This window comes from Porites lutea, chromosome 1 (genome assembly GCF_958299795.1).
Source record: "Porites lutea chromosome 1, jaPorLute2.1, whole genome shotgun sequence".
In the NCBI taxonomy this organism is placed as follows: Eukaryota; Metazoa; Cnidaria; class Anthozoa; order Scleractinia; family Poritidae; genus Porites; species Porites lutea.
The window spans coordinates 31,322,860-31,346,964 of NC_133201.1; the positions used below are offsets into that span (position 1 = coordinate 31,322,860).

Consider the following 24,105-nt stretch of genomic DNA (forward strand, 5'->3'; position numbering starts at 1 on the left):
CGCAAGAGCACTACTCAGTACTAAGAAAATATAGTACTCGTAGCCGTTCTCGTCTCAGAATCTAAAGCTCTCTATTAAAGCAAAGGGAACAACGATTATGCACTAGCAGTGGAAAGCCCGCAGCCCCATACCCGGGGAAGCGCGCATCATCCGACCAGCCTTGCCTTCTGAATTAAGCAAATTCCCCGCTATTGGAACAATTTCGCACGTCAAAGCGTCACTTTTGTTCCCCGCCCGCGGAGGAAAAGTCACAAACGTACAATGTTGACCAAAATTAATACATTAATTTTCAAAAACTGTTGCCTCGAACTGAATTTCTGCAAGTAGTGAAATCAACAAGAGAATGCTATCCATTTCTCACACAGACAAAAGTGAAATTTGGAAGGAGAATCTTTATACCAGAACGGCTCAGAAAAAATCCGAGCTCTCGACCCTCCGACGTCTAGTTCGGACGCTCTAACCACTGAGTCGTTAGTGGAAGTTCTATGGCGAGAAGGGTCGAAATTCAATTATGACTACACCAGGGTTGAATAATAATCTACCTTGAGTTACAAAATTGGGACTCCAAACTTTTTAACCTTTCCAAGCGATTATAGTAACGTAAATGAGCCCTCCGCTGATACGCTCATCCAAAACAATATCCTACATATTTCCCTCCAGAACCAAGGTTATGTGCTTCATTTCCCGTACCATACCTATTCAAGATGGCGCCGTAAAAGGCGAACCCCCCCTCTAAGCTCCTCTAATGGTTCCCGCTCGATAATACTTGCGCCTAATATTGTCGAAAATCCCACATACCATGGCAGAAGTGACAGTCTAAAACCACTGCAATCTCCCGCTATTGCCCCTCATTCCCCGGGTATGGGGGTGTGGGGCTTTCCACTGACTAGTGGATTATGCCAGTTGTACTTATCGCCCCCAGTAGGGGGAAGGGGGGCAATTAGAAAGTTTATGAAATCATCTTTTACAAATCATTAAATTTATAATAACGGTTGACACTGGTGTAAATTAAAGTCATCTTATTTGAAAAAATTGTCTGGCTATCTAATTACTAGTATAAGTCACCCCATAAAAATTGTCTATAAAACATACAGCCCATTAAATATATAATTTTAACGCTGGAGACACGTCATTATTGGCTTTAATATCATGTTGTGAGTTTGTGTAATTGTAGAACAGTAAATCAACACACGTTTAACCCTCGAACATACGAGGATGGCCTTTGGTGGACGCAACCGATTTTTTCGACGCGATTTTAAGCCACGCAGACAATTTGCTCTTCTGTAGGTGCTCATTTCTCATTCCCAGACACATCTTGGCCAAGCTTAGTGACCGTCTGTTCACATGGTCTAGAGATATAACGTTATAAGTAGGATAGGTCAGGTTAGTTTTAGCAAAAAAAAAACAAAAACAAAAACAAAACAGAACAACAACAATAACAACAAAAAATCCGTATGCGAATCAACGCGTTCCTTTGTTTGCAAAAGAAACAAAATTCAAATAAACACATGCAGCAGCAGCAACACAAAAACAAAAACATATTACAGTAACAAAAGAAATAACAATGGCATATTTTTTGCATTCAGAGCCTGATATGTATGGAAAAATGTGAATTTTGGTAAGGCTGTATTTTTCAGTAAAATCTATGATGGCGGCTATTCAAATAATATCACAAGCCCTCTACAGCGCCATATCCCATGTCATTTGCATCATCTAAACGCTTAACCCAAAGGGAATTGCACCAACAACCGCCATCGGTGCCTTGAATTTTCTTTATTTCCGATGGTTAGGTTTTTTTCTATTTTCAATATATTCTTAGTTATTATTATCTAGATCTATTATTATTAAAAACTGAATCATTGGTTGATGCAATTCTAGAGCTATGATTGGCTTAGCCATCATGGTATATGAGCCATTTTACAATGCTCTCCAAATATGGTAACTGTACGCGTCTGCTCAAAATTAAAAACAAATAAAGTCGGGAAGAATTCTCGATATTTTTGGGGCTTTGTTAATAAACCAATTATTCCACTCGCGCTTGTTGGACATGAGATGATTATAGCTAACTTGGCGCTACGCGCCTGGTTGGCCATCACCCATCTCATATCCAACGCGCACTCGTGGAATAATTGTTAATTATCTATCTCTGCAGATATCTCAGGTAATTTTTTGTTTTTGTTTGTTTTTTTTTTTTCGTATGTTAATGTACCCTAATGAAGTTGAAACAAAGGAAAAATAAAAATTTCCTAAGATAAAAAAAATCAACTACAAAATATATACCTATAATTTCGTTTAGTTTCGCGGAGGGCCTTAAATCCACTTTCATTTCTAACACAAGGAAGGAGCAGAAGAAAAAACAAACTTACGTGGAATGTGAAGGTGTTATCCAACATCAAATTCCTTATCGTGAAGTTAACATCCAGACTTTTCCCAGGTGCCAGAGAGAAGCGATCATCAGGAATAACGGCTTCTAAACGCAAATGGTTGAAAATGTCCGTCTTCGGTTGCGCCTTGCTCACAGACACTTGGATAGAAAATAAAGGTATCTTTCTCACGCTCACTTTGCTTGAATACAAAACAGCCTCGACTGTCAAATTGTACACCCTCTCGCTTGCATCACGTGAGTTTATAGCCAATTCACCTGTTGCCGTGGCATTTGTTTGCAGAACAAGGCTAGATGGCATAACGTAACAGATGAGTGCGGAAGCATTAGTCACTTCAAATGAGAAGGAACTGTTAGAGCCGAGGTTGATGAGCTTAAAAGGGACTTTGGTGGAATCCCCGGAATAAAGGGAGACGGCTGTGGTGCTCGGGTTGGCCTTGAGGGACACGGTATCAGCTGGCGTTGCTGGTCCGCTCTCCGATAATACAGACACTTGGATAGAAAATAAAGCCACTTTTTTAACATTCACCTCGTCTGACTGCGAGACAGCCATAACCGTCAAATTCTGCACTTCAATGTTCTCACTGCGTGAATTTATAACCAAGTGACCAAACGTAGTAGCATTTGTTTGCAGAGCGAGGGTAAAAGGCGTAACGTAACTGATGAGGGCAGGCGCATTAGTCACTTCAAAGGCGAAAGAACCTTTAGAGCCAAGGTTGGTAAGTGTAAAAAGGACCCTTGTAGTGTTTCCTGGATAGAGGGACACAGCTGTGGTGTTCGGTTTGGCTCTGAGGGACACAATATCAGGAACAAGGCTGATAGAGCAAGTGCCTGTGTTTCCTACGAGGTCAAGACCCACAAAGAGAACTTTAGGATGGCAACAGTTTGACGTGAAGGATGCTGAGATCGCTTTGTTGACTGCACCCTGGTTGAACGCCTCAACTGAAAAAAAAGATACAATTATAGACGCTGTTCCTCGATTTTGCCATATTATTTTCGTTTGTTACGAGATGGTTATCATTTCATTATTATTATTATTATTATTATTATTATTATTATTATTATTATCATTAGTGAAGGATCCAAAGCGCGTGGATAATAAGACTATCGCAATGGCAGTATGGGCTTCTGGAATACAGCTGTGGATTAATTAGTATTTTCAGCTCACTTATTCAACTTATAAACCTACCTTGAAGGGCTCCATTGATATTATCTCTTGTGGTTATCGATGACAGTCCTTGGCCAGCATCAGTAAATGATACACGCGCCTGCCACCTGCTCAGCTTGCACTTCGGTGAGCCGTATACTCCGGTGCATGTCCCAGTTTTTTTCACTACTGTGCATGACGGAGGAGAGAGATCGGGATCCTGAAAGGTTAGTTAGTACGTTGCAACAATCAGCGAGCAAGGAAAGGAATGAACCAGCCAAAAATAATAATGATAATGACAATGACAAAGACAATGACGATGATGACGAAAAGTATATATAATATCAATAATAATAAAACCATTGAAAAATATATTTAATCCCTAAAAAGCTTAGTACGTCTGTTCCTGGACCACTTTGTAATGTAAGAATTTAATATTAGAAGTTACTTTTGATGCGAGAGACAGTAGAAGCTGGGCAAATAATCTACAATCAGGGATAAAAGTAGTTGACACACTTGTCTAAAAAGGGTGCTTTTATCAACAATGTCATTCATTTATTATTTCATTCTGTTTTACGCCGTAAATCCCCCCACCCCCGAATCAATGTTGTTTGTGGTAAAAGAAACACTTGAGTCTAAAATACAACATTGGTTTTGGGGGGAGGGGAGGGAATACACAGGGGGAGGGGATAGGTATGTCCACTGTTCAAAAAGGGGCCATTTTAAAGAAGTGTCTCAACACTTTTGTCCCTCATCATTGCATCAGCTCGCTCTTCTGTACGATGGGCAACAGCGTAATCATACAAAGGTGTCCGCGTAAAACATAGGGGAACACGGGCTTAGCCAACAAATATCTGCAATTTTCAACGATGGTTAAAAGTGAAACATGAATCTTTTGTGACGACCGGTTTTAGGCGGCATTGCTCTCAGAATCTGTGAAAAATTGTGTGGATTTCAGTCTACATTGGATGACGTTTTTGCGTTGTTATGGTTACTTCTAACTATGTCCTGTAGGTAGCTCAAGAAACGTTCGTCCTTGTGGCTAACTGGCATTGAAAACGCCCCAAGCTGGTTTCGGTTGTGATACATCTGGCTGCAACGACTAGGATATGTCCTATATTTTTACTTACCTTGGATGCGACGGTAACAAAGAAAACCATGAAATTAACAACCTGGGTAAAGTCGGAAGTCTGTGATGCAAATACCGTGACGGTGCTTGTCACGCCATATTTGGCGCTGCTGGGGGCGGCAAGAGTAAGTCGAAGAACCTGCGTGTCATTCCTTCCCAAGCTAGCTTGCGAGGGATTTATTCGACTATAGAAATTTAGATCATCTGATGCAGTGAAGTACAGGGTTTGCCTGTCCCCAGAATTTTTTACGTTTATTTCTAGCTCTAAAGATTTTCCTGCAAAAATGGTGTTTGGACTGTTTTTGTTATTGACTTTCTGAGAGAGTTTCACGTCACCAAGACTATATAAAGTTGGTTTAATACGCTGAAAGCGGGCTCCATTCTTGTCTATTCCTGTCACCTTCAGTCTGAAGTTCTCCACAGATGGAACAAAGGTGACAAAATAAGTGTCCTTGTAGAAGCCTCGCCCTTGCGTGATGTTGAATGTCTCAAGGTCTGCTCCGTTTGCATCCACAAGTGTTAAATTTGTCGGTTTTTGAATTTGTTGCCCAACGAAGTCCATTGTGAGTAGTAGCAGTTGTCCTGCAGGAAAAAAAAGAAACATAAATCGACATTATATAGACTGTTCACAGTCCCTTATTTTTCGGTAACATCGTCGAGGTCGAGGGCTTTGCGGTTCGGGCTTCCATCTCGGATGAGTGTCAAATCAACTCAAGGGGCGGGGGATAGTTTAGGAGGAGGTAAGAAAAACAGTTTTTCTCGTCTCCTTCTCCCCAACGCTATAAACCCCGACGCCCGCCCCCTCGGTACAAGATGGCCGCCCGTACCGGTGAGTGCTCGATCCTTACTATGTTACAAAAATAAGGGGACTGTGAACAGTTAGCCTGGGTAGCAAGCGTTTCCGTTTGGTTTCAGAGCAAAGAGAGACCGATTAATGGGATGTTCGATTTTGACCGCGCGAGATATGAAACGAGAGCCGCTGTTTTACTTGCTCCATTTATAGCGCGGTCTTTGACTCTTGTCCCTTGTTCTTTGCTAAACCGCAAGGAAACGCATGCTATGCAGGCTAGTGAACAGTCTAATTACTGTATATCTTTTATTTCCAGACGTTAATTCCCCTAACTTATTATCCGTCATAATATGGTTATTACGCTAACTGAGTTCGTAACTGATAAGGCATGCCAAGTGGCAGGATGACGTCTGTACACGGACTAGCCGAACATCTTCACGCAATGTCGACGCAAAAATCCAGATATAAGATTTGAATTCTGTACATTCTTATCTTGTTATTTACAATACCAACTAGAAGAGACAGACGCTGCAGTAACCGGTGCAGCTTGAAACATCGTTGTCTATTCCAGAGAGTCGAAATACAAGAAACCAAATATAAACGCGCTAATAAGCTGTTCAAACAAAGGGTGAGTTTTCCCCCAGGATCTGTTCTGAGGTTCATTCACCAGCCACAACACCGGAAACTATTTGCGTCATGGCATTAACATTACAACCAATCAGAGGCTATCCCCAACGTTCAGAGGAAACGGGAACACGATTGCTCGTCGGAGATTCACAGACGTCTCCTCTCCCGATTTTTCCCGAGGGAAGGGGGACGTTTGTACACATTCTAGTAATGTGCTTGTTCTCGGTTAAGAACGGGGCGAAACTTAGATGCTAGGGTTGGACCATTATTTTTTTTGAAAAGGAGGGGGGGGAGGGGGCGTTGAAAAGTTTTTACATGTAAAAATTATTTTCATATGCGGCTCCTGCTACAAACAATTTTTCTTGGTGTGTCTCCGTCTTCCTGTAAACATTTTTTTTTTTTACTTGCATTCAATTTATTTCAGTATCTACAGCCTCTGCAAACAGTTTATTTCAAAATTTTTAACCCCCCCCCCCACCCCCCGCCAAAAAAATAATGGTGCATCCCCTAGAAATGCTGCGTGATTTTAGTGGCCGTATCATGAGAGGGTTTACAAAGGCGTTCTTCGATCCCAATTTACAAAATGTCCGCCCACCCGCCTTCCCTAAAAAGCAAAAGAAATCAAAGAGTTGGGCAGGCAAGCTATTAATTGCCTTTATTGCTTTACCTCTTAAAGGATTTCCTATAACACGCCTTGTAGTCCCTCGTTCCAGGTCTTCTACGTCCAACAATTGGTAGGTGAAGTCCAGAGGACTTGAACCGGTTACTTGCAGAGTGTATGGTCCATTGCACGAAACTGTTGTCTTTAGTAAGCCACTGAATAAATTAGTAACTTCCATTATAAGAAGCTTACTCGCGGATGTCAATACGTTCTTTTGTAGTGACGAGATTCCTGAAAAAGGTCAGTACAAAAAAGGGCCGTTACATCAAAACACGTGCAAAAAAATCGCATCTTGTTCAGTGGTGCAGAGTGTTAGTTGACAACTGACCTCATTGCAAAGTACTATCTATTGGGCGTGTTTTTTACTCGCTTTTGGCTTTACGCCGTTTCGAAAAGAACCCGTTTTTTAACTAAAACTTCAAACTGGGTTTTAGTGTCTTTTTCGAAGTTCATAAGTAAGGTAGGCTTGTATTAATAAACCCCACTGCTTTGGTCTTTAAAGAACTTAGTTTTAACTAAGATGTATCTGAATATATTTGTAGAATGGCCAGGTGGTGGTGAGCGATAGTTGAATTCTGATATTTGAAATAATGTCGTCCTTGTGTTACAGTTTGTCGCATTCATTTAACGAGGAAGGTGAATTTTACGTTATACGAAAAACTCCCTAACTTTGCCTAACATATGCATTTAAATAGCAAAAGAAAAAAAAAATTTGTCCTACAACTGAAACTTTTCTGTTGGAGGGTTTCGTAGTTGTAAACACTTTTAACACAGTTATTGCCTAATTACCTTCCACAGGTTTAACGTCTAAACTAGGAGAGCCAGCTGCCGTTAGTGTAAGAACCAAACTTTCTAGCGTGCTGTCGATATGTACGTAAAAAGAATGACCACCGAAGTATTGAGCGCGAGATTCTCTTATATCTAGTAGCTCCACTTTTCGAAGAGAAACACTTGATTTATCAGCGACTCCGCGATCAATGACTTTAACTGCGTCAGCTATTCCGGCCTTGCTAGTTTCAAGAACTTGTCCACCAGTCTGAGCAGCGATGGCCTCGTACAATGTTTGACCCTGACCACTTCTCTTAGAACGATAAAGTCGTCTGAAAAGAAATGATTGTTCAATGTGGCGTTTTTTGCGTTTTTTGCATTTGCCAGTTATAACAAACGTGATCTTAATTTTGTTCTCTGAAGCTAGGGACATGACTTCTTTTCTTCGTTGCTCGTCTTTTGCGTCAGCGTCTGTGAATAAATAGATGGTTGACTCGGGTAGAGAGCGAAGTAGGGCCTGGTAAAGTCCCATCATTGATAGCTCAGGGCAGTCTCCTCCTCCAGTAGCTTTCAATTTATTAACTGCATCAATCACAGTACTTGCATCATTTGTAATTGTAACAGGACCCACATCTGTTTGGAACAAGGACAATTACCGGTCAGTACAAATAAAACGCGGACTACCTATTTAAAACGGAGTAGAATTAACGGACTCGGCATAAAAGACGGACTCAGTATAAAACGCAGACGATGGACTGTGTTCTTAATAAAAAAATACCATAAAGGAAGATGAAAATGAGATCGATATATAAACAGCTTGCGGACTAACGTAAAACGGTAGTAATAGCCTCCAACACAAGTTTTTTCCTCACCGTTCGTGGGAAGGGAAAATAAAGATGACGAAGTTTAAAAGTGGAAGAGCATCCAGCTGCTCAAGGGCACCGACAATGAAAATCCTAAGACGGATTCCACCAGGAAATTGAGTAATTCTAATTTTCAGTGGACAAAAACCTTGTGCCAGAATAATTAAAAAAAAAATTTATATTCCGTGCATTTTTACATTTTGCAAGAGCTAAAGATTTCATTAGTCATCTGTCAGTAACACCAAAGAAAATTTCTTATGGGAGCCCGAGGAAAAGAATGTCAAATTTAACTGAATGGCATCTTACACACGAAATTTTCAGAATTTTACCTGTGTTTTCACAATTCAAGTGAAATTTGACAATCGTTTTCTCGGACTCCCATGATAGCGGAGCTCTCGCGCGCGCGAAGCGCGCGCGCCGCGGAGCACCATGGGTAACAAAATTTGGTAAACTATCCTTCCGAGAAAATTTGGTTATGACGTAGCGTACGCCCGCCCACCCTTCATTTAAGCCGATGTCAAATGTCACAATAGAGCTTGCACAACTTGACTAGCCTTTCACTTATGTAAGCCATGCGTATGAGTACGATTAGATTGACAATTATCTGACAATTATCACATGACCATCTCGCAGGCTCAGATGAAAGACCAGTCGTTTTGCCCCCACATATAAGCTGATATAATATGTCACACTTACCAATTCAACATAAAAAACGAAACTACGCCGGGCAAGGCTGTCAGTTGGCTGACAGTCGTTTAAAGTTATATTGGTAAGCCAAATAAAGGTCAATTGACAGCTGTCAAAATGGGACATGTACCTACCAGACCACTATCAGAAAACTAATAACGTGGGCTCAGGTTCGCTGAGGTACACGATCTGGCCTTTTCCACTACAAGCCGGACGGATATGCCTTACTCACACTCGTAGTCTGTTAATTCGAATATTCGCCATTCTAATGAAGGTTAATTGAAAGCTGTCAAACTAGAGTATACGCTGACCATCATCACCTGAGTGTATCGCGGGCTCATTTTTCTATCCATTGAGGGCTCCTGGTTCACGTAGTGTTTAAAGTTTTGCGCTGATATTTTATTTGATCACGGTCTCAATTCGAAGCCCCATAGCTTAGAAAATCTATCCATCCTAGAAAATTCGGCAATCACGTGACCGTGCACCGATCACCCGACCTTCCGTCCCTCTGCACCACAGGCATACCAATGTTTAATCTCACACTTTCTAGCTAGTTTGGGAGCCTGCAACCTGATATTGTACATCCATGTTTTGATAAATTGACAGCTGTCAAAATAGTGTTTCTGCTGACCAGTATCGCCTGACCGTATTGCGGGCTCAGGTATCGACCCACTGAGTTCGAGTGTTTTTTTGAAGGTATCCGCTGACAAGTTGCTACTTTTCAAATGATCACAGGCTCAAGTTCAATTTTTTTAAAATGCATATCAAATAAGTCGTGTTTATTAGCCGCATTTTTAAACTTTTGATTTCGAACTGACTTCGGACGCGACAATTCAACCCGCTTTTACATGCAGGTTAGGCAATCGCTTTTGACTTTTCTCACTGTCACGCGTTGATCACGCTCCGCATCCAACTTTTATGTTCTGATTGGTCAAAATTTGACAGGTGAGTTCATGCGGAAAATTTATGCAGCGTCTGGGTACTTGCTTACTGATAGCTGGAGCTGACAGAGTTTTGTGTCATCTTGCGATGTTTTAAACTGTCTTTTTCTACTTGGTGTACAAAATGAAATACAGCTGCTATCAAGATTGTTCTGTAATTCATGGCTGGTTTGTTTATTGCGCTTTATGTTGACAAATGCACCGGTTGTCAAAGTCATTGGAAATCCGATTTCGGATGGCATCGTTTTCAAGAATGAGCTTACTCACTTGCCCTTGCTTGAGGCGTAAGAGGGTTGAAAAGTCTCCAGCGATTCTGGAACGCTTGATGACTTTCACAAGCAGCATCTCGACTGGTAAGCCTGAGCAATTATTGTCTTTGAGGTGTTTTTTTTTCGGTTTCCTAGCCTGAAGTCGACGTTATGGTTTATGCGGCTTAAGTTTATACACGAGCAATGATCTAACCTACAATAGTATCAGGTTTAAAAAGCCTTTAAACGTTTTTTGACCGCAATTTCAAAGAAAAGGTTCCGAAAATTATTTAGTTATGATTTTGGCTATAAACAGAAAGCTCTGAGCGATTTTCTTGCCTCGAGTTCATCTTGAAAAAGAGCAAACACCGGAAAGCCGCGGCTTAAAACATAAACAAGTGTATGCTTACCTGACTCGGGATTTTCAGAGACACTTTACTCTCAATACTTCTCTTCGTGAATGAAAATTATTGTCTCTGTACATGTTTCACCGAATTATATTTATTTTATTGATTGTTAGTAGTCCCTTCCGCAATTTTTATCGCTGCACCTGTTGTTTCCAGTCGAACATAAACATCGCATTCAGGAATACTCAAAACGCCGCGCGTAAATATCACTCGCTTTTAAAGATTACACATAACAAAACCATACACAGTTTAATAAATAAAGGGAAATAAAACCTAAACATAACAATTTCTCTATCATGTTGAAGCGTAAATGTTAACTCTATTAATCGCACTGCAAATTTGCGTGTCAAAAGTGAGAACCCGTTCGGCTGGCCGAAAAGGTGATTTTGGGAATTTTTATTACCCTGCATATCACATAGTACCAGATTTTTCTAACGGAAAAGTCCCGCATTATGGAATTCTTTTCATGAAAACGTCTTATAATTCAATGCTATAATTTGTTGTGCAAATTGTCTTGCAAAATTGTGAAAAACTGCAGAATTATAGGGCAAAAAAGAACAAATTCTGTCCGAGGTCTGTATGATTAAAAAAGGGCCTCATAGTACTGTTTACCGGAGACGTGTTGAGAAAAAGTATGTTTAAAAGGCTGGTTTACACGCCACCAGATTCGTCGCCAAGATTTACTTGTATAAAACTAAACTTGTCGAACACAAAAAATCCGGCCTGACTTTTTATTTTGGCGTCCCTTGTAGACAGAGGAATGCAACGGGTCAATTGGCTGCCACCAAGGACTATCGTGGCTCGTGTATTTCTTCAAATTATATTTCGGGGTTGTCCAATTATCCATAGTCTCTCTAACGGAGCATTGTGAATGACACATAATATGATGTAACAGCTAATGCAAATACAATACACGAATAGGTCTATTTGTTTTCCAGGCCTAATCTACTGTGATCGAACATGCTTGCTATTTTTGGGTGTACAAATAAGACTATTAACACGATGTAAAATTTGTTTCACTCTTGGACTGTCAAATTATTTTTCTCTAAAATCACTTAGCCTTAATTTGCCTCAAAAGTCACATGAATGTGCCCTATCTGTGGATTACAAGTTTATTGTTTGATTTAAATTATGAATTTATTAACGGGAGCTTCGCTTTTAGCCCTGGCTAAATCTATATATTAGATTTTCTTTAGTGTTATTACAGATGACTAATTACATCTGTAGCCTTTGAAAAATGTAAAAAAAGAACACAATATTCTTTTAAGTTATTCTGGTATAAGGTTTTTGACCTCTGAAAACTAAAATTATTCAATTTCCCATTAGAATCCGTCTTAATTTGATTAAAAATGATGATGATGGTGATGATGATGATGATAAATATGAGTGCGGGGATAATTCAATTTACAGTTTAAAATCAATAAAATATATGACTGCCAGAAGCACCAAATCAAGAAATAAGGTTTTTTACCAACAGTACCTGTTTTTACTGTTAACCAGCTCTTAAACAAACATAAACAACCAATTTATTAATAGATGACGTATGCAAATTAGGTCACGTGACATGTTACTCCCAAAAAAATTCAAAATCAAAAACTGTAAACGTCTATGCTTACAGTCCTTGAAGTTTCTTACTATTAGATTAGTCAAAATGGTAAGGGGAAACAAACGGTGCTTGGCCTTTGTTAAATATGTCATTAGTTTTGAAAATATACGACATTTTGTACTAGTGCCCAGTTCCCCAAAGAAAATGATTCCTTTTCTCGGACTTTTATTGAAAATTATCTCAAGATATCCAAGCACAGAAATGATGTACCTAATAGTGTTAATATCATAAACCTGAATGCAGCCACCAGACTAAAATAAAAAGTGTGGCCGTTTAGCTGGGGAGATTTTTGAGCTAAAAGTAACTTTAATCATGACATGATTAAAGACATGACACGACATTTAAGGTTTCACAACGTATTGTCGTTAACGATATCCTTAAGTTATTCAGGGTTATATAAAATGGGTCAAGCTTTAGACCACCCCTTTACCTATTTTTATAAAATAGATTTGGGCCCAGGCCTTAATTTATCTGAGTTAACCTTTTTCTCTTTAAGTACTCATTTGAAGTGTGAGTTAGTCAAAATTTCAGTCGTTTTTACTCTTTTATCAAGTTATAGGCCTAGACTTGCCACAACTCCATTTCAAGCCTTGGGGATATAACGAAGAACCTGTGCGACAGGATCAGTAGAAGGACATTCAATACATGCAATGCTGCATTTATAACTTAATAAAGCTCAGTGTTCTGCTATTTAGCGATCTTTCAACCTTATTTTAATATTACCTAGAAATAACTAATTCCAGTGTTTAAAACATAGTTCGTAGTTTGCTCGTTATATATGTTCCGTGTTCCATTTGGCAGTCCGCAGCTCATATTGCAGACTGCCAGGAGCCCATAACCTGGAGTAAGAAGTTTCCTTATGTCTGTGCAATGGTGTTTCACAAGCCAGATTTTTTTAAAATCGATTCTCCCGCAAATGTTGGCTATCGAAAATGAGTCTTACCAATCCGTCAGTAATAACTGGAGACACGACACGAATGTTTTGATGACATTCGCTTTTCTATTATTATTATTATTATTTTTTTTTCATGTAGTTTTACACTACACAAATACTCAAGGACTACAAAGCAGTGCTTATTTTCGTGTGAGAAGAGCTCCAAAATAATGCTAAAAATAAAATGATTGTGGAAGTGCCGTTGCAAGGGATAAGTAAAAGAGTTGCACTCTCATGAGGGGGGTTATGGGCTCTTAAAACTGACTGGCTCAAAAGACCATTTTACATTTGTGGGGTTAGTACCCCAGTTACAGCTGTGGGTTAGTTCCCCATCGAATGAATTTGAAGATTTAGCTTGTTTTGATTATTCAAACCTCCTTTCCTTTCTTATGCAAATTATGCTGAGAAACTACTAGTAGTACAAGGGCAACATGATTTACAAGGAAGCAGGAAGAGTTTTATCAAAAAACACTTAACTTCGCCCAACAGTAGGGGAAAATGATTTAATAGTGTTCATTTTGATCAGGCGAGTCTGTCAAAGAGCAAAAAGCGTGGACAAAAAATTAAATGAAGGATACCTTAATTTGTTGGATGATGTAATTGATCAAATAGTAATATACCTGGATCGCTGAAAGGCACAAGGATGTAAGTGAAGGATGTTCCTTTCTCTTCCAAGGAATCCCGGACGAAGTTGATGGACTTTTTTTTCACTTCACTGATCTCATCTGGTGAAAAGTTAAAAATAATAATTATAAATGTAATTTATAATTATCATAAAAGTTATCCCATAATCCTTTGAATTAATCTTTTTTGAAAGCTTTATAACTTTGACAATTTTATACGTAGAAGAATGTCAGACCACAACAAGGTAACATTTGCCATAAAATATCTTCTCATGTCACCTCTAGGGTGATGCCGTCATCAGTCACGTGACCATTGCTGAATTAGGGTTTTTTGTTGCTGTGACAAGATTTCATCATTGGGTTGAAATGAAATAGCATATGTGAGGTTTTGGCTGTGTGAAGCATTTAAAAATAACCAGTTTACGTAAGGAATCACAAATTTAAGGGGGCAATGAACATGAGCGAAAAGGTCGGGAAACTAGGCCGAAGGCTGTAGAGGGCTGACGTTTCATCACACGGCAGAGAAAATTTGCAGGAAAGTAATGTTCTACCTGACAAATTTTTTCGTGAACAAAAGAGGGACATGACGTCATCAGTCACGTGATCAGAGCGTTTTGAATATTTTAGTTCGTTTTTAAGGTACATTTTTTCCCAGAAATCTTCAGGTTTTTGTTGTTTTTCCTTACAAATCTTTACACTGTATTACCCCTGAGTAATTATTATTCCATTTTCAAAGCTTCAAAGCTGTTTGTTTGCCGAAATAATTGTTCAACATTTGTTAATAAAGGAGAAATGTCAAAGCTAAAGGATGTATTTGGCGGCCATATTGTTTTTCTTCATTGTGGGAAGAGAGATCTTGCAGCAGTTCCTCTAACCCTAAAAGCCAAATGGTTTGCTACCCTAACCTAAAACAATGAAAATAAAGATAAACAATTTTATGTTAATGTTTTCCCCGACCGATGAAAAGACACCTTACGAGCAGAGAGAGAATCGTACTGTCATACGGTTGCCGCGAGATCGATAGTTGACATAAATTTCTTAAACGTTCCCCGGCATGGATCAAGCCTGAAATTGTATTAATGGTTTATTGTGAGCTTTACGTCTGGCTTCGATCAGTTGAAGATTTAATTCTACAGGGAGACCGAAAAAGTCATCCTTGAAAACTGTCAATCACCTAAGAGAAGGAATAGATACCCCTTTTAAACGAGCAAATTTTCCGTGACCTTGTTTTTTAGTTCTTTTTCTTTTTTACTCTCCTTTTTACCTATGTGGTGCATATAGCTAGTAACATAATGTGGTAAATTGAAAGCAAAATTTACTGAAATGTAAAAAATGTCATATGTATCATAGCGTATCTACGGGAATTATAGTAATCAGGGTCGGCCAGGGAGGGTAGTGGTATACCAGTATACCCGAAAAATATTCGCCAAAATACCCCAAAACACCCAAAATTCATCCAAATATACCCAAAATTATACCCAGGTATACTTTATACCTAAAATTCAAAGAAAGTGATATACCGAATACCCGTATTTAAGCTGCAATATACCGTATACCCGATTTAAAAAGCCCCTGTATACCGTATACCCAAAAACACTGGCCGACCCTGAGTAATACTGGACACTTTAACATCATTCAAACGTCCAATTTCACATGTGCCTAATTTAATTCGAGAGGTAACTGCTTTGAGATGCGAAGTCTGAATCAACAGTTTCAAAGTAAATACGACTTTTGCCGAATCTGCGACTGAATTACAGTTGAAAATTCGACTTCGGTTAAACATTTGATTTAGAAGTCGCATTTCACATGTGCCGAATATAATGCATTAATTATAGAAACCCTTATCCATATTGGCCGTTTCGGAGTTGCGTACGGAACTGGGGCGAGTTTGAAATTCGAACTAATCGATAAACTGACACCACCATATAAAAGGCCATGTTAAGATTGGTTTTTTGAACAAGACTAGTGCTTTAAGGTTGAACAGGGATCAAGTTATGACTCTTGAAACATGGTTAAAGATTCATACAAACCTCTGTAATTTTGTGACAGCGTCCCCCAAAACCATCTAAACTGTTGTTTTTTTTCACGATTTCTGTGATATTTCTAAAAACGGGCAAACACAGTGATTTTCGAATTACTTTCTTCCAAGTAGTAGATGCATGACGAATTTTACAGTTTTAAAGAAAAACTGAAAAATTTTAAAGAGTTTATGTGGTTTTGGAGGACGCTGTCACAAAATTATAGACGTTTGTATGGATCTTTAACCATGCTTCAAGGGTCATAACTTAATTCCTGCTCAATTTCAGAGAACCAAACTTGGTCAAATAACCTATCTCAACACGACCTTTTATATGGTGGAGTCAGTTTATCGATTAGTTTGAATTTGGAACTCGTCCCAGTTCCGTACGCAACTCCGAAATGGCTAACTGGGTAACATTTTTTTCTAGAGACTGGGAATATTTACAACAAAGGGATATAAATTCGGCACCATTATATTCGATGTCTGAATCAACTGCCGTATATAATTATTTTCTTCGACTTAAATAGGTGCTCGGCACTCATAAGAAATTCCACGTTTGAACAATGACGTCAGGTTATGCTATTTTCTCATTCAAGTTATGCCCAGAATTTGGAGATGATAAGTACATTGTACTGTGTAATTTTGGTGGCCGTAACTCTGTAGCATGAGCTGTTTTGAAGATATAGAGAGGGGTCCCTCTAAAGCCCCTTCCCCCTCCCTCCCCCACCACCTGTCACAGGAAGCGAAAAAAAGCCAGGTCTGAATTGGGTTAAATAAGTGGTTAAGCCTAAGTGATAAGGAATCAGACAACCCTCTTTCAGTCTATCTTCTTCCAGCCCATTTCCCTCCCCCTTCTAGCACTTCATTCCCCTTTTAGCACTTCATTTAATCAACAAGCGCATTTTCTATTAAAGATTTTTTAGTCGAAACCCGAGTTACCAGACTTTCAAGGTGAATTTCAACCAGGCTTACCTCGGAAACTTAATAAAACCAGACTTAACCAAGCCTTTAATTTTACTTTTTTTTTTCATTTCCAAAAGTCTAGTAAGTCTGGCTCAAGCCATGGTTTATTAGTCACCCCAAGTAAGGGAATCTAAGACAGTCTGGATTCCAGTCTTTTTAAGTGGAACTTGGATTCTGGATTCCAATCCTTAGTGGGATTCCGATTTCCCTGAGCTGTATTCCGGATTCCAAACCCCAGGATTCCTGGTTCCACAAGCAAAAATTTCACGGATTCCGGAATCCGGATACCCTTACATGAGACGATGTCATGCTTACCAAACGTTTGGCGCAATCACAAAGTAACAGAATTAACCTTAATTAGATGAGAGGAAATAGGCTCACCGCTCATGCTCCCTGACACATCAATGACCAAAGCCAGACTCTTCTCCGACTTAAGGTTCAAAAATTTTGCAAAGATGTCGTCACCGACCGTCGAGCGAATGTCATTCAGGAATTTGCTGGTGGCTTGAATGGCAAGGTCAGCAGCGATTTCATGGAGACTGAAAAACAAAGAAAAATGTAAAAGTTCGACTTTTTTGTGGAGGTGAAATAGTTGATCTAATAGAAAGCCATGCAATCTTAAGATCTGAAATTGTATTAAACTTATGTGTTTTTGCGTCTGATAACAAGCGACATTAACTTGATATCTTTCGGGTTCTGATTGACAGGTAATTTATTTTTCTCTCTCTCGACTTATTTTTGTTAACATCCTTACACTTTGCAAGGTGGCAATACGGTGACCTTAATCGTCTATGCAATAAAAAAGAACATTTTTACACAAATCATGTCTCTTAAAGACAGAGGCCCAGTCCTTGTATGGCACTAGAGAACGTAAGAAAACAGTTAGAAAGTTCAAGACTTTGGTGAAGACATGATAGCCGATTTACTGGCTCAAGTTGACAAGAATACACAAAGGCAGTCGAAGGACTTCGTCTGTTGTTGTTTGTTTGCCCTTTTTTTTTTGAAGAATAACTCCAAGAAAAGCGTTCATATCCTGAAACTGCCGAGGAAATAACAAGTTCTTTGAAGAAATCATACGCAAAGGAAAATGTGATGGAATGATCTTTGAAAATGCTTCGGTTGAATATAGTTAAACAATAACCACTTAAATGACTGGTCCCGGTCCCGAGGGAAGCTCTGTTACCCTCTGATGTCATAGATTTTTCAATTTTGCCTGCTCAGAGATTTTGGCGGGAAACAGTTTCATTGTTAGATGTCATGTGACCTCGAAGTAACCAGTGGGAACGCATGTTGCTGGGAAAAACTTCCAGTGATATTGATATATTATTTGCTCTTTCTTATTACCTAGCATGGGGCGAGTCAGTTGTAGAAGTCGAATCTTTGTTTATTCCGCCTGTTGCATGCTTCAGACGGCTCTCGTCCATTCTCCCACCATGGCTGCATTTTCCTATTAACTCAGGCTTCTTGATGTCTTGCCCTGACCGGTATCCACTTGTGAGTTTCCTTGTTATTAAGTTATTTTCACAGGCTCCTGGTTTACAGCCCTTACAGGTTCCTTCCGTCGGGCTTGCAATAAACTCCCGCGGAATTTCTGCTCCTGGCTTAGCCAATACCTCATAAATTTGTCTTTTACCAAGTTCTATCCAATTGGAATGGCTGTAAAAATCCTGCAGAGTGTGCAAGGCAGCACCAGCCAAATTTCTAGCATTTTTTAGTTTATCCCCTTGTAAAAGCGATGTGATAAGCTCTTGACGCAACTGAACGAGCCGCATAAACCCTTGTTTAAACTGCTCGCCATCAAAATGTGCAGACGCTGAACCGCTTAAAGGTAAAGAGTCTACTTCAACGTTGGCGCTTTGAATGTCGTTCAAAGCATTGAGGAACTTAACCTGCGGCGATATATTATTAATTATTTCCTGTAAAGGATCTTCAGTGTATAAAAGATCTGTCAGGGAACCGTTCTTTAAATACTGTGGGTTTTCATAAAAGAAGTATTCAAGAGGTTGTAGAAATCCTTTCTTTGTTATTAATGCATGATCAAGCGTATTTGACATTCCTGTTCCTTCCTGTAAGTTAACGCGAGGTAGAAACGCTATGGATGTAACAGAGAGGTAGGCAACCAACAGCACACATGTTAAAAGACAGTGATGTTTCATGTTTCTTGTTGTGACAAGTGATTCTCGGGAGTCCTGATCTAAATTTGCACGTTATGGTCAAACGAGGACTGAAAACTGAGAAAAATAAAATAACTTCATGACGATAATAATTAATAATGATAATAATAGTAATAATAATAATAACTATAATAATAATAATAATAATAATAATTATAATAGTAATAATAAGTATGTGTAATCAAATGGTGATGAGTTAAAGAGGCTCGGGAAATTATTAGGATTTGGACAAAACGCAAGTGAAATTATTCCCTAATTTCACGAGTATACCATTTGATTACCTATTAATATCATGGGTGACGAATTACGTTAGCAGTCTTGGATTTTTGACATGTTTATCCTGGATCGTATCGATCGAGAACTCCACTCTCTCAAATGTTTAGACCTTAAATTTGGCTTATAAAGTTCAGAATTTTTCAGACTTTTTCGGCAAAATACCTGTTAGAATCCTTCTTGATGTTCTCTTGTGTGTTCACGTTTTCTAAAGCGTCTTTTTGTGCCCTGACATCTTCATTCACGGCATTTTAAAACTTCGTCGCCATCTTGACACTGAGACGTATGGAAGGGTTGCCATGGCAATTTTGTAATTTCACATGTGAAATTACAAATTAACGCTGAAATTTCGCGCCAAAATTAAGTAGTAATTCGTCACCTGTGATATTAGTATAGGTAATAGCATGATTAGTAGTGATATTTGGCAATAAATACCACGAGTGATATTTCAAATTATAAAATAACTAAGATAGTACGCGAGCTCTGATTGGCCGAGAGGAGTGTTTGCATGAGAGTATGTAAACATGGTTGTGGGCTCAAGTTGTTTGGTTTTTCGCGCGCTAATCACGCAAGCACAAATTTGAAAAAGTTTTCGAGTTCAAAACTCAAAAAGTTTACTTTATTTACCCATTCCTTCGTCGGCTGAAACTTGGAAAATCGTTACAAAGAAGGTGTGTACATTTTTCTTCGCTTAAGCTGACCGTTTTAAGCGAGAAAAATCCGTATTTTGCAAAGCATCTTTTTGCAAAACAAGAACTGATTACGCGTGCAAGACTTCGTGGACAAGATTTTGCGACTGGTAAGAATTTTTCTTTTAATCAGAGACACATAGAGTTTTGCGTTTTTTTCTTTATTTTATAAAAGCAATAGAAAACTTTGTTCCTGTGTTTGCATAGCCTGATATAAACACTCGAGGCGTTGGGAGAATTCTCGACAGTTATGCAAACCCTCGACTTCGTCTCGGGTTTGCATAAACTGTCTCGAATTCTCCCAACCCCTCTCGTGTTTATATCAGGCTATGCAAACACGGAAAACGTTTTCTATTGCTTAAATAGTTATACGTAATTTTACGAGCCGTTAGGCGAGTGAAATTTGAGACAATTTTGAAATATCACGAGAGGTATTTATGCCAAATATCACGTACACATCATGCTATTATTTGTTTATACTACTACCCGCAAAAGGTTTGTAATTTTCACATGTAGGTATTTCAAATTAAGCTGAAATACCACTGCTCTAAGCCAATCAAATTGCAGAAATTTGTTATGTAGTAGTATAATGATTATAATTGTGATAATGAAAAAAAATAGAAATATTAAAATTAACATAGAACGTAATAAAAACAATCATGGCTGCGGAGGACGTCACAGAATAGGTCAGCTATGTGAGGATCAATTATCAAGTTAGGACAACAAAGCTTCCAGGAACGTAGGCATCTGGTTAAGCGTCAGTTAAACCTACAGGGAAACCTGTATTAAGCGGATACCCTCTATAACGCGGACGGTAGCCGAAGTCCCCAAATGTATTTCCCGTATTTACTTTAAATGAAACCTTTATTTAGCGACACCTCTATTAATTAAAAAACATGACTTGACGAACCGCATTTAATGTTGAATACGGTACAGTACAGTATTGTTTTCCATTTTGTTTTGTCTGTATAGACTGGCTTGTTTCACTGATCTCATTTTCTCCAAATTTGAGTTGCAATCTATGTTTATGGTACTATGATCAATTGGCCCACCAATTGGAGCACCGTGGGTAAGAAAATATGGTAATCTATGCTTCTAAGAAATTTTGGTTCTGAGAAAATCGTCCGTACAGAGTACGTCCGTACGTACGTCCACCCCTTCATGTTAGCGGATGCAAATGGCACACTTTAATAACATCTGTGTAAAACTTGATATTGGATATCCATGATGTGATCAATTGACAGTTGTCGGCAAAGGGTATCTGCTGACCAGTGTCACATGACTGCATCGCGGGCTCAGGTATACAACCTATGAAAGTGTTGTAATTTTTCAAAGTTATCCGCTGACCATTTGTTCGTTTGTAATTGATCGCGGGTGCAAGTCAATTTTTTTAAAGGTAAAATTATTAATAAGTTTTCTCTCTACTTAGGGCCAAAGTATAATTAATTGAGGAAGTTATTTCCTAAAGCGTCCTTCGAGAGCTTCGCTTTTGCTCTTGGCTAAATCTGTATATTAGAGAAATTAATACAAACACATATCGTCATAGTCCCTTGGAGTATTCTAGACGTTTCCACTCAGTTCATCTGAATGGTGTCACCTCATATGACCAGTCTATCGAAACCTGTATTAGGCGGAAACCCTGTATTAAGCGGACACTACAGCATTACTCGAGGGTTTCCACTTAATACAGGTACGGTTTCACAGTATTAGTATCTCAGAACGTGCTTTTACTATATTTTGGTCTCGTATCCTAGGTTTGTCTTTTTGTCTTTTTGTTTGCTTCTGATAAGGACAGAAACCAATGTCAATTGAGGATCACAGTGAACAAAGACCGTAAGGGGAAAAAGAACTCGGTTAAAGTAGGATACGGGGTAAATTACCCGTACGCGTGACAGGTAGATGGCCTCTCACCCCGGAGAAACGGCTAGGCTTCCGGTAGAACAATGATGCCATTGTAACATTATCATTCACAAGGGAAGAAACGGCATAGAACGACATTGTTTTTCCCTTATTATTTGCATAAAAAACAGGATCATGCAAATATTGAAAGATTTATGGAAGGTCGCGGAACAGACGGGCATTAAATATGACAAGCAACAGCCACCTGCTGTGATGCTGATTGTATACTAGCTAAATTCCGAGTCATAATAAAACATGTACTTGATCTTTTAAGATCACTAACTCCCAGAGTCCATAAAAAGTCTGACACAAGAAGCCTAGCTATAAATAAGGGAAAAGTGTGAGTTACACAGAATGTCTTAATCATGAGCAAGTGCAACGGTTGTATAGCCCGACGAATTTCTTTGTGAAATTTTTTTTGTAAGCTTTTTTGACTTGACCGTGTACAAGCTAGCATTTCATTACAAATTTTCAGTCACACACGTGCGGTACCGATAGAAAAACACAATAAGGGAAGATTAATTTACTTTCGCGATGAATGCCATACAGCTTTTCACAGTTTAATTACCCTGTGGTGAATCCCAAGCGAAGGATAAAAGTAGTATAGACATATAAAAAAAATAGAAGGTTTTTGGTAGGATTTCATACGTTATAACGACACACGTCACGCGTTCTAAAATTAGACAACAGCACAACACGAAGAGTGGGGGTTGGAGAACGGGAAGTAAACAAGGCCAGGAGTTTCGTTGGAACGTGTCTGCGGCCGTTCTCACACAAGTTGTAAGACTCGGGTTTTAAGATAAGGCATAACTGGCTGAAATTACGGTTTTTATTCTTACGTCTCGGTCTGGTAACGGGCTTAATTGACACGGGAAGCTTAGCGAGCATTTTATTCGATAGATAAAGTACGTTTAAACTGTCTATTATGAGTGTATAAAGTTAGTTTTCAAGGAGAAAATAACATTTTTCTCTCCTTATTACCACTCTCTTTATTCCATGCTGATATATTGTCCTGTTGGTGCTTCGCAGTGCTGAACACCAAATAATATGTCATGAGGAGCCGAGCCTGGGAAATCGGCTGATGGCAACTGACTGTTTGTACACTTGCGTTACTGGCAATGCTGGAATAAAAGCTAAGAGCTATGCTCTTAAGAGCATCGCTACGGTGATTCCGAATGAAGAAAAGGCAGTGAAAAAGGCACTGAAAAACAACGCTTTAAGCTGTCTTTTTTTTTTTTTGCTTCGTCTGGCCCTTATAATAATTGAAGTCGAATTATCAGCACGATACATAAAAAATTATAAATTATAAACTCACCTTTTTGTCAAGTTATTTCCAACTTGTGAATCAAATTCTCAGCTCTGAGAGGTCTTTACTGGTAAGTCCCAAAACAGGGAATAGAACTAAGAGTAAAAAATCAGGAACTATTTAAGGATGTTGAAGAACCGAAACGTGCTGTCATTTCATGTTCCGCCTTCCCTATTCTCTGATGGGAAGCTAAAGGAAGTGAAATAGTCGCAAATAATTAAAATTCATAACTTGATCACACAACAGGGTTCACGAGGGTTATGCTGCATAGAGTACAACACTATCCGTCAGCGAATCGTTCAGTTCTCCAGCAAAATACAACGAAAAACTATGGCCGAATGTATATCACTGAATTCTCGTTACTTCAGACTTTTCGGCCGGTCCTTTCAGATGCCGGTCTCTTCTTAGCTGTTCGAAGTTTGAACAAAAGTTGGTAATAGAGGAAAGCGTGTGACTGTCCTGATTTCGTATGTAAAAGGGTTTCAGGGGGCCTAGCCCTAGTCACCAGTCGCTCCAAAGTTTCGAAAAAGTTGCCCGAAGTTGCTCGAATTTTACAGAAATTTGTTCAAAAGTTGCTTGTTAAGTAAAATCAAAATGATAGGATTGACAGCCATTTTAGCCTTTTTTTTTAAGACAAACGCCGCTAGTGAAGGACAATAATACAATTTCTTTGCCCTGTGTGTAAACACAACTGCTGCAGGCGACGTTCAAAGGTACAACTGTTGAATGTGATTCGTTTTCCAGCAGATTGAAGAGTACTTAAGGGATTTTACTTTACACGTGACTGACGTGAAAGAGAACTTTTAAAACTAAAAGGTTGTTGATGAAAGGTGACTTAAACAGACTTACCTTATTCGATTGATAGATACTCCCATGACGACGTTTTAGTGTTCCTGGATGACTTTCATGATCAGAATTGCTTAACTCGCACATGATGAACAGTGTTCCATTCACAAGGGAAGAAACG

General features: G+C 39.0%; 1 protein-coding gene across 1 annotated transcript; it reads right to left on the reverse strand.

Annotated features, from left to right (window-relative positions):
* Positions 1 to 1,291: 1,291 nt before the first annotated feature.
* On the reverse strand, positions 1,292 to 23,246 carry LOC140927974 (von Willebrand factor A domain-containing protein 7-like). The gene is made up of 10 exons (XM_073377686.1): positions 23,148 to 23,246; positions 18,142 to 19,028; positions 17,179 to 17,336; positions 13,812 to 13,916; positions 7,527 to 8,138; positions 6,744 to 6,968; positions 4,661 to 5,241; positions 3,573 to 3,750; positions 2,281 to 3,325; positions 1,292 to 1,349 (listed from the first exon to the last, which is right to left on the reverse strand). Exons 2-10 carry the CDS (start codon positions 18,951 to 18,953, stop codon positions 1,292 to 1,294), a joined length of 3,774 nt encoding a protein of 1,257 aa, XP_073233787.1. The 5' UTR covers positions 18,954 to 19,028; positions 23,148 to 23,246.
* Positions 23,247 to 24,105: the final 859 nt, after the last annotated feature.